The 9,657-nt window shown below is 33.1% G+C and overlaps 2 protein-coding genes across 3 annotated transcripts in view; one reads left to right on the plus strand and one right to left on the minus strand.

Moving 5' to 3' along the window:
- LOC109538261 (centrosomal protein of 162 kDa) overlaps nt 1-9,569 on the minus strand; it is a 16,558-nt gene extending 6,989 nt beyond the window's left edge. The window contains exons 1-2 of one of the 2 annotated variants that reach the window (XM_019905417.2): nt 8,905-9,569; nt 7,532-8,022 (exon numbers count right to left, since the gene is read on the minus strand). In XM_019905417.2, the coding sequence (XP_019760976.2) occupies nt 7,532-8,022; nt 8,905-9,400 (987 nt within the window). In that variant the 5' untranslated portion in view covers nt 9,401-9,569. The remainder of the gene's footprint in view (nt 1-7,531; nt 8,023-8,904) is intronic. The other variant, XM_019905416.2, reaches the window with a different exon arrangement.
- LOC109538263 (carboxypeptidase B) lies at nt 1,565-7,510 on the plus strand. The gene is made up of 7 exons (XM_019905421.2): nt 1,565-1,907; nt 1,968-2,230; nt 3,633-3,818; nt 5,973-6,158; nt 6,222-6,453; nt 6,514-6,803; nt 6,865-7,510. The coding sequence occupies exons 1-7, from the start codon at nt 1,819-1,821 to the stop codon at nt 7,059-7,061; spliced, it is 1,443 nt and encodes a 480-aa protein (XP_019760980.1). The 5' UTR covers nt 1,565-1,818; the 3' UTR covers nt 7,062-7,510.
- Nucleotides 9,570-9,657: the final 88 nt, after the last annotated feature.

Consider the following 9,657-nt stretch of genomic DNA (forward strand, 5'->3'; position numbering starts at 1 on the left):
TCTTGGAGAACTCAATTTTTAACCTCGCTGTTTTTAAGCAGTGTTTGGACTTTAGTCTTTGAAATGAGCAAAAAGTAGTTTCTGGTGGCTTTCTCCGAAAACATTGATTAACAATATGCTCACAGCATTTTATAAAAAATAAATTAGTCTAGTTAATATAATAATAATAAGTCAAGTATTAATTGTTTTTTACCATTTTTTATTTGCAAACCTAACATCGTTCGCATGAATTTGCTTAAAACTGTATCTCATAATTGTTTTATTTAAGAAAAATTCAAAATTACCAACAAAAGTTTCAGTGAATAGTAGTAAACGTAACATGTAAAATGTAAAACGAAACAAAAATTAAAAAATGTAGTTTGCAAACTCTGCTATTTTGTTAAGTTAGTACCTATTTAGGTGCAAAGATTAGCTGCTAGACTTAATATGTTAAATATATATTTTTTTACCGTATTTTGTTTACATGAAGCCAAAATATTTAAATTTTTTGCATATTATTTAAAATAAGGTCATGCGATTTAATTTTATATTATTAAGCTAAGAAATGCAAATAAGTAACATTTGGAAATAAATATTCTGCATTCATTTGTAAATAAGTAGAAACCGGCTTTCATTATGGAAAGTAGAGTATTATTAATTTATTCTAATATTTACAGATTAATGTAAAGTATTTTTTAATTCCTTAATCCATGTTTTAGGAAAATTTCAACTAAAACTTTAGTGAAGATTAATTTTGCTATATAAGTTTATTTTCAATAATGGTATGTGGTAGAATCGATTTTAAATAAAGTCAGTATGCACGCAGGAAAAAATACAGAATTGAAAGGGTTGAAATATTTTCGTCCCTGAAAAAGTATCACCCTGTATTACGTTGAGAGTTAACAGATTCAAAGTAACTATATGTTCAAAGCTTCAACGACTTTCATATGAAAACAAAAAAGCACATTCAAAACCAAAAAGGAAATTAATAAACACCCTGTATCTTGAAAACTTCCGACTTTCTATTTATAATTATTTATAACTCAATGTTCAATAACTTTCGATTTTATAAAAGTTGACTTTCTAATATTCTGTATAAAAATCTCCAAAGAATCAAACATAAATCCACTGTGTATTTCGCATTAGGTACAAAGTTAAATATAATTCCGTAGGAACATAAGAAATGGAAATTGTCAATAAATATACAGAGTGGCTCTAAAAACCTTATGCAAGGATCATAATATGTAGAAATGTGCTGTCTAAATAGCTTATAAATTTATAGTGTTTTAAGCATATACGAAAATTGCTTAATTGGGGAGAACTGAAGGGAATTTAGTGGCCACTTAAGCTGGTTTGAAAACGTTGTCAAAATAAGAGATTTCTACAGAGTTGCACCATTGGAGCCAAATGAGAATTTAAAGAAAAAATTTGGAAATGGACTAGAATAATATCAAAATTATTTATCGCAAATAAATGTTTAAGATCTTCAGAAGCAGGAAATTCCTGCATACATGCGATAACCATCCATCATTAAGTTTAGTACATACAGCTCTGAAGCATACAAGACGCTCTACTTACAGCTAATGAACTACTGTTCTCAAGCCGATTCTTTGCACATATCTTCTTTGTGTGATTTCCTCAAAGTCAGGGCATGAACCAGATTAACCACCACCCACCCACACGACGAGTCAAAACAAAAACGAAAAAGCTCCGTAGCCTATAAGATTTACGATGGTACCGGGCGACTTTTACTATTGGTACCGTTGATTCGATCCGGGTCAGATGGGCACCAATTTCGTATAAAACTCAGGTCGTGGTTCGCGGGGGACCCATTCGGTCATGGCGAAGGTCGCGGTTCTAGTTGTGGTGCTTGTGGTGGTTTTGGGGTGTCTTGATGGTACCATCGCTCGTATCACCCGATCGCACAAGTAAGTCCAGTCGATGTTCTCTCAATAAGACAACGCTATACGACTAATGTGCTATTTTAGACTTCTAACTGAACAACAAAGCAACATTCCTGGTGTTAAAATCGAAGAAGCTGCAGATGGCGAAGAACCAACCACTATTGCAAACAATGAAGGTCTAATAACGAACGAAACAACGAAAGGACTTAGCGATGGAAACGTCGCATTTGATGACGATTTTATCCAACCGGAGGGTAGAGTTTTATATCGGGGTAGTCAGTTGTGGAAAATTTTAGTGGACACTGAAGAGAAGGCTGAACTGTTGGCTGGACTAAGAGATGGAGAAGGTATGTATAAGGGATTTACTCAAAATGAGCTCAGATTCTATCTAATTTTTTGCTATTTTTATAATTAAATCCGATACGAAAAGTTGCCTTTTCGTGAAAAAGCTATAAAAAATTTGCTACTTATACTGAATTATACAAAAGCCAAAACCGCATCATACAAATTAGATGCGCTACTAATGTAACTTATAATGCATGTGTTATGTTTTTGTTTCACAAAATTGCGATTTTCATTTCGTTTAAGAAGTTAAATATAATGAAAATATTCGTGCCATAAAACACTTTCCGTTTACAGGACGTACATTTGCGTCTTAAACTGCACACTTTGTATTTGATAACATTTGTAAATTTAAATTCATTCCTGTTCTAATATTCCTGTCTAAGAAATAATTATCGAGTATAAAAACAACAGCACTAAAGTGTGCCGTTTGTAAAATATATCAAACTCAACCAAGATATCCAGGAAGAAAGTTCAATTATTTTTTCTAGTTTTTACAACTGCTTCAACTATGTTATTCACCAAAAATAATATAGAAATGTTTTTCTTGTTCATTTTCACAAAAGTATCCACTTATGCACGAAATTTACCAATCGTAATCATTACCTTGTTTTAGTTATTAACAGCAGTTAATTCCCAAAATGAAAACAACTTTTAAGAAATAAACTCTTCAACTTTTTCGAGTCAGCTCAGGGTCTCTGTTTAGAAACCTATTCATACTGCTGATATACCAGTGTTTAATAAAATGTATTAATCAACTCAAAAATTCAAAAGAATTTACTTCTTGGCGAAGCGCCGCCAAATAAAATCAAACGCAAACCCAGAACAAGTCTAAATATCTTCATCATTGACAAAAAAATGCTTTTCCTCGTGAACACCCAGTACATTTGTTCGCAAAAAAAACTTTTTATTGAAAGAAAAATAAAAGTAAAAGAGAACACTTATTAATTTTCAGTTGCATTGTACGAAATAATAAATAAAAATAAAATTGTGAAAAAAAATTGATGTATTATTGAAACGCAGGAAAACTTACAAAATGAACACAGCCAGGAAAGTAAATTATGTAACCATAAGGAAAGTTAGTTAAGCAATTGTAAAATCGTCTATTATTTGTGCCCTACAATTAACTTTCACTGATTAAATTTTCGCTAATGAACGGTGGCTTTTTTGCAAAGTTTTCTAATGATTAGGAAAAATCGGGCAATAAAACGTCGATAAGTCGCCAGCCTGGAAGTGTTGTTAAATAAGCGAAAATTGAAGTGAAGAGAAAGTCAATTTCGTATTCACGATACAGCATCGAACTTCTAGAGCAATTATTGATAACAAGCCAAACTCGTTCCAAGCAGTTGCTTCTGCAAACTGTTTAATGCAAATAATTTAACACATGAAGAGACAAATTTGTTACAGAAATCACAATGTGGGGAGGAAATGCCTCTACAGTGGACATTTTAGTAAAACCCGATGCAAGAGATAAAGTTAGAAAAGCGCTGGATGCGGAAAACATCAAATACGACATAACAATTGACGATCTACAAGCAGCTATAGATGAAGAAAATCCTCCACTAGAAGAGGAAGACTTTGATAACAGAAACGGTAAGTAAAATCTCTAATTCCACAGCGACAATAAATGAACATGGATTTAATGTCTGGCAAAATATTAACATCGTAGACCATCAATTTATTTATAAATTTAAATTAACTGACGCATTGTGAATATTGCGTTATTTGGAGGAATTGGAATTTGCGAATATCCGATGCATGAGAGCCATTTTCCCAGGAAATCGGGTCATAATCCGAAACGTTATGCGTTAGAGAGTTAAAGAGTATATGCTCTTTCAATCAACGGTTAACGTTTTCTGCGATAATCAACGGTGAACTTCATTTAACGTAATTTTGAAATTTTCGCATACAAAACTTTATTAATCAGCTTATTGATGCAGTTATACAATTTCAGAGATGACCATTGTTCCCACATATGCACATTGGGTGCAGAATAGTTAAAGAATATAAATGTTTTAAATTCGTTTTAACTTTGGCTTGGGACACTATTTTACAGATTCATTATTTACAGGGAAAGTAGAAATTAGGACTTTTGATGTGTGAGGATCGTTTGCCTCAGAAATACGTGTGTTTAGAATTATATGTTTATTTATTTACTTATTTATTCATCAACTTGCAATACTCAATTCCACATTTATTCTGTGAGCACAGAATTTTATAAAAAATATTTTTATGAAGAAAAAATAGCCAAGCGGTAAATTTTCTTTTGCTTATGCAAGACATACTGTTTTGCTGGACTGTGTTAAATGTATGTGGATGTTTTCAAATGCGACGAGGTATTTTAGAAGATTTTTGAATATAAATGCCTGTGTGATAAGCGATTGGGACTAATTAGCACAGTTATTAATCACAATGTGTTTATTACATAATACAAATTAAGGTATAATATTTGCGAAACATTAATCAATCATAAGATTCTCAAAACTCTGAAACAAAAGAACTCTTGTTTAGTAACGTTTCTATTTTCACGATACGATGGAAAATGCATTTCATTACAGGTCATATGCAATTAAATTAAATAATGAAATAAACTTATATTGTTTAAAAGAACTTGGTATTCATTCTGATTCAACAAGACCGAAATGTACGATACATAAATTCTTCCTTATAATGAATTATTTTCTTATTATCTCTTATTTTACTATTTCAGTAATATCTCTTATTTTACCGTTTCATTGCTTGTTCAAATCCGAATAAAAAAGCGCCCTTGAGTTTTCTTCGTACAACGCACCATTGCAAAAGATTGTTTAAACTGATCCGAATTGATGGATAATCAGTCGAAGTTAAATTTTATTTCGCTTAGACTATTTAATTCAACTAAAAAATACTTTAAAAAATCATTCCCAGCTCCAACTATGAGTCACTACTACTTAGTAAAATAATTCGTCAATAATTTCAAAGATTGAATTAAAATAACTAATTGTTGATGTGAGAATTCCGAGATCTACTTTAATATGATTTTTACTGTTTTACTCAACAATGATTCTTGTACACATGAAGAGGAAACTCAAGAAAGCTTTTTTGTTTGGAATTATACAAGCAATTGAATGAGTTTTTTTGGCGGATACGCGCGCCAATGGTAGACGCAAAAATTCAATAGAATTATGGCCATTCGATATCTAATGCCATTAAATTTATCTAGCAGTATCGGATATATTCATTAATTTTTATGTTTATTAGTAAAACCTTTAACACCCTGAATTTTCGTAGCGTGCTTCAGAACTTCCATTTATTAGAACTTTACATATTAAAATTATGTCAGCAATCACCTCCTAAAGTTTGTCAGAGTACCTTTGAATCATCCTATATATTTTCAAGTTATATCGCTTAAATAAAAGATATTTTAAAAGACGGTTTGAACAGAAATAGACAACTGAAAGTATCATCAAATATTTTAGCAAAAAAACTGCCGTTAAGGTATTACAATGCTTGGAGAGGCTTATCCTCAATGGGTTATAGATTGGAACTGTGGCCGACTGCTAATTGGGGTCCGTATACGACAAGTGAAGAGTATGTAGAGCATGTTTAAGCATGTGCGTGTTGTGTTGTTGTGGTACTCTGTGGGGGCGAATTTTTCCCATCAAACACCACCATCATGTTTGTGTTTATTGTATTATATCTTTCACCAAGCAGTAAATATTCAATCAAATTCAAGCACTATTTCTAAAAATTTTATTTGACTCATAGGTCATAGGCTGACATGGCAGGCCTATCATCGTTTAGACGATCTTCAAGGGTATTTGGACTTTTTAGCTGAGACATATCCTGACTTGGTCAAACTCCAAACCATTGGTAACTCCGTTAATGGACGGCCTATTAGGTTACTTAAAATATCCAATGGACAAACAGGAAATAAAGCAATTTGGATTGACGGTAAATATTAAGCAGACCTGATATCAACTCAAACGATGTTAATTATTGTACGTAACGTAACAGGCGGTATACATGCACGAGAATGGATCACGCCAGCAACAGTAACGTACATAATAAATCAGTTCATTTCCAATTGGGAAAATGAGCCAAAGTACATCCAGAACATTGACTGGTATTTTGCACCACTACTTAATCCAGATGGGTATGAATACACTCATACTGTAGACAGATTGTGGAGGAAAAATCGAAGGGGGTCTGGTCGATGTGCTGGCATTGATTTAAACAGAAACTTTGGGTAATTTGATACGCTTTAGAGTTCTCAATCAAACCATATATCGCACATATATCAAAACAGGTATCGCTGGGGAGGATCGGGATCATCGAAAAACCCTTGTGCCGAAACTTATGGGGGATCTGGCGCATTCTCAGAACCCGAAACTGCTGCCGTTCAAAAATTCATTAGTGGCTCAAGTGCGAAATGGAAGGGCTACATTTCCTTCCATTCCTATGGACAATATATTCTTTACCCATGGGGTTACAACAGAGTTGTTCCTCCAGACTATCAAGACTTGGAGGCAGTAGGCCAGAAGGCGGCACAAGCCATAAAGGGTGCAGGAGGACCTTCATATACCGTTGGACCTGCAGGTACTCTACCACTTACAACGATTTAAATCTAATTTCTCTTAAACTAATAATTTGATCGCAGGCAATACGTTGTATCCAGCAGCGGGAGGCTCTGATGATTGGGCCAAGGGCACCATGAAAATCAAATATGCCTACACGATTGAACTTAGAGATAATGGAAGATACGGTTTTGTTCTACCAGCCAGTTATATTCAACCAACAGCAAAAGAGGCTCTCGCCGCAGTGAAAATAATAGCTGAGGCCTCATACACTGCTTAAAACATGGAGGATTGGAAAACTTTTGAGTGGTTAGCTGTGATATTAGGAATATCCTACGGTAATTAATTTACATTATCTCTAAACTATATCGCAATTAAAGGAAAATCAGGTTAATAATATATGTTTTATAAGCCAACTGATAAAATAACTTCGGATGTAAGTATGGTTTTCGGTTTAATGCGTTGTCAATTTACTTTTACGTAAGATATACATATGTTTTTTATATATCAGTTTTTAGTTTGTATTTTAGAATATTAGGGTGGTGCTCTGTAAATTACCTATAGGTAGGCAGTTTAAGTGTAATATCATTTATATGAAACGTTGTATAACACAGAGAACAAGTCGCACCAGGAAGTATTCTTGATTTTTGTTGTAACTATTTATTTATTTGTAGTTTATAGCGTTTATACTTATTGTCGTCATTTGATAAATAATATCAGCTACTAGTATTCCTTTCTTTAATTACTCACCTTCATTTCTTGAATATCCTTCCTCAATATCCCATTATCATCCTCCAAAGTCTTGATGAGTTTATTCCGGAACTCAATTTCCTCACTTAATTGCCTAATTTTCTTACTGTCTTCAGGTACATTGAAAGGTTCAATGATTGATTTGTCTGGTGGCTGAGCGATTTTTAATTGTGATTCAGCCAAACTTGCATTTAAATTCATCACAGGACTATGCAGAGTTCTTGGACTTTTTTCTGGACTTGTTCTTGTACTCATGAATGGACTATTTTTGAAACTTTGTCTCGGAGATATACTGGTTGCGCTCATTGGTAATTTAAACGATCTTTTAACCAAACTAGTAGATTTCGCTGCTCTAGGCGAATTTGGCAAAGTATCTGATGTTTCATCGTAACTTTTTGATTTGGAAATTACTAGTGTGTCTTTATCATTATCAATTTCTTTTAGAGCCTTACAGAGAGTGTCTAACTTCTGTGAACCAGTCGAGAGTTTGTCTGAATAAAAAAGGAGGTATGCACTTATAGATAAGATACCGAAATTATGGAGATCAGTGAATAGAGGAATTTTAAATCAATTTAGAAAGTTCAAATTGCGTGGATTTGCCTGAACAGTTAAAAATGTGGCTACTTTTTGTCCCATCAAGCAAAAAATGGAAATGACTAAAATAATTAAAATTTTATATCTTCCCAAAGTGAATTACCTGGTTTCCTTTAATATGAAACGTAATCTGTATATTAATTGCATGTATAATTTTAAATCGTCACAATATATCAATACATATGTGTTTATATTTAAAAACAATTGCATTACTTAATATGTATTAGTAATAAAACCATCAGTGTGGCATTTGAATTTTTATTTACTGAAGGCTCAAGATTTCCGAATAAATTTAAACAGTGAAGGAAGAAATAAATAACTGAGGAATAAAAATATGTGCAAGTCAAAATAAAAACATCTAAGCTTTGGAAATAAAGTCACAATAGAGAAGCATAGTGGCAGCGTGAAAAAGGATATAAAAGTGCGTTTTTTTCTGTATATGATGATTATACAAGACTCAAATATTACCGTCTTGTTCTATCTTCAATTCCAAAAATACAGTCAAGAAGACTGAAGAGTGGAAAGGAAAAAAGACGTGTGAATGAATGAAAGACGGGAAAAAGCTGATAACGACATAGAAGCTCTAGACAAAGCTGTTAAATTATAATTATATATCTACACAATACAAATACACATAAATAATTAAAATATAAATGCTTCTTGCTCTCTGCAAGTGCTCTTCTAACGCAGATTTTATAAAAACCCGATAAGCGTGCAAATTGTTCAATGAGTTCCTCCAACAACGAATAAGTTCTATATTTTTTAAAATGGTTACTCACCTGACTCAGATTTGCTATTTTGTGAAAAATCGTCACTATAATCCGAGCTAGAGTCATATTTATCAACAGGATCCATAGGCAGAGGACTCAAACTTTTGGGAGTGGGTGTGGATGTTTTTGAGTTGCTGCTCAACAGTTCAGATATATTTTGGGAAGTCTTCGATCTCTGACTTAACTGTTCAAAGCTCTTCGAGCTCTCCATGTAAACTTTTTCCGCTTCCTTCATAATATCATCAATGCTCCTTTCAGCAATGCTACTTTCAAAGGGCCCCAACGGGCTTTGGGCTGCCACTCTATTTATTTCCTCAATAATGCTGCCAACATCAATGTCAGGGTCCCCATGCTTGGAGGCACTATTTTGCTCAAGAATATCGGTAAAACTAGTGGAGGGATGCAGGTTTTTTAAGTCTAATTTGGGCACTATGGGCTTGTCACTTTCATCTAGTTGTTTTTCCGGTGTTTTTATCCACCAGAAAGCTGGCTTTTTAGTTTCCATTGTGGTATCGATTAAATGGGGTGTAAATGCACTGTGAAATTACAAGCGACTTGTAACAAGCACTAAATTAATTAAAAATATCGAATTAACAAAAGCCCTAGACCGGAATTGAGCTTTGTTTACAATTTTGATTTTCCTAAACATCAAATATTTTGATTGTTGTCATTTTTAAGTCATTCCAATTAACCCCGTTTCTTATGACGTAATTGAAGCTATATGTTTCCATACACCATAAATGGAAAAAATAATTTAATCTT

Source organism: Dendroctonus ponderosae, unplaced genomic scaffold, assembly GCF_020466585.1.
Source record: "Dendroctonus ponderosae isolate FM_Combo_2020 unplaced genomic scaffold, Dpon_F_20191213v2 Dpon_F_20191213_2, whole genome shotgun sequence".
In the NCBI taxonomy this organism is placed as follows: Eukaryota; Metazoa; Arthropoda; class Insecta; order Coleoptera; family Curculionidae; genus Dendroctonus; species Dendroctonus ponderosae.

Excerpts from the sequence above, each read along its gene's own strand:
- LOC109538263 (XM_019905421.2), top strand. The coding sequence starts at position 1,819 with ATGGCGAAGGTCGCGGTTCTAGTTGTGGTGCTTGTGGTGGTTTTGGGG. Across the intron at positions 1,908-1,967 it reads CGTATCACCCGATCGCACAA|ACTTCTAACTGAACAACAAA; the intron begins GTAAGTCCAGTC and ends GTGCTATTTTAG. Across the intron at positions 3,819-5,972 it reads AGACTTTGATAACAGAAACG|GTCATAGGCTGACATGGCAG; the intron begins GTAAGTAAAATC and ends TTTGACTCATAG.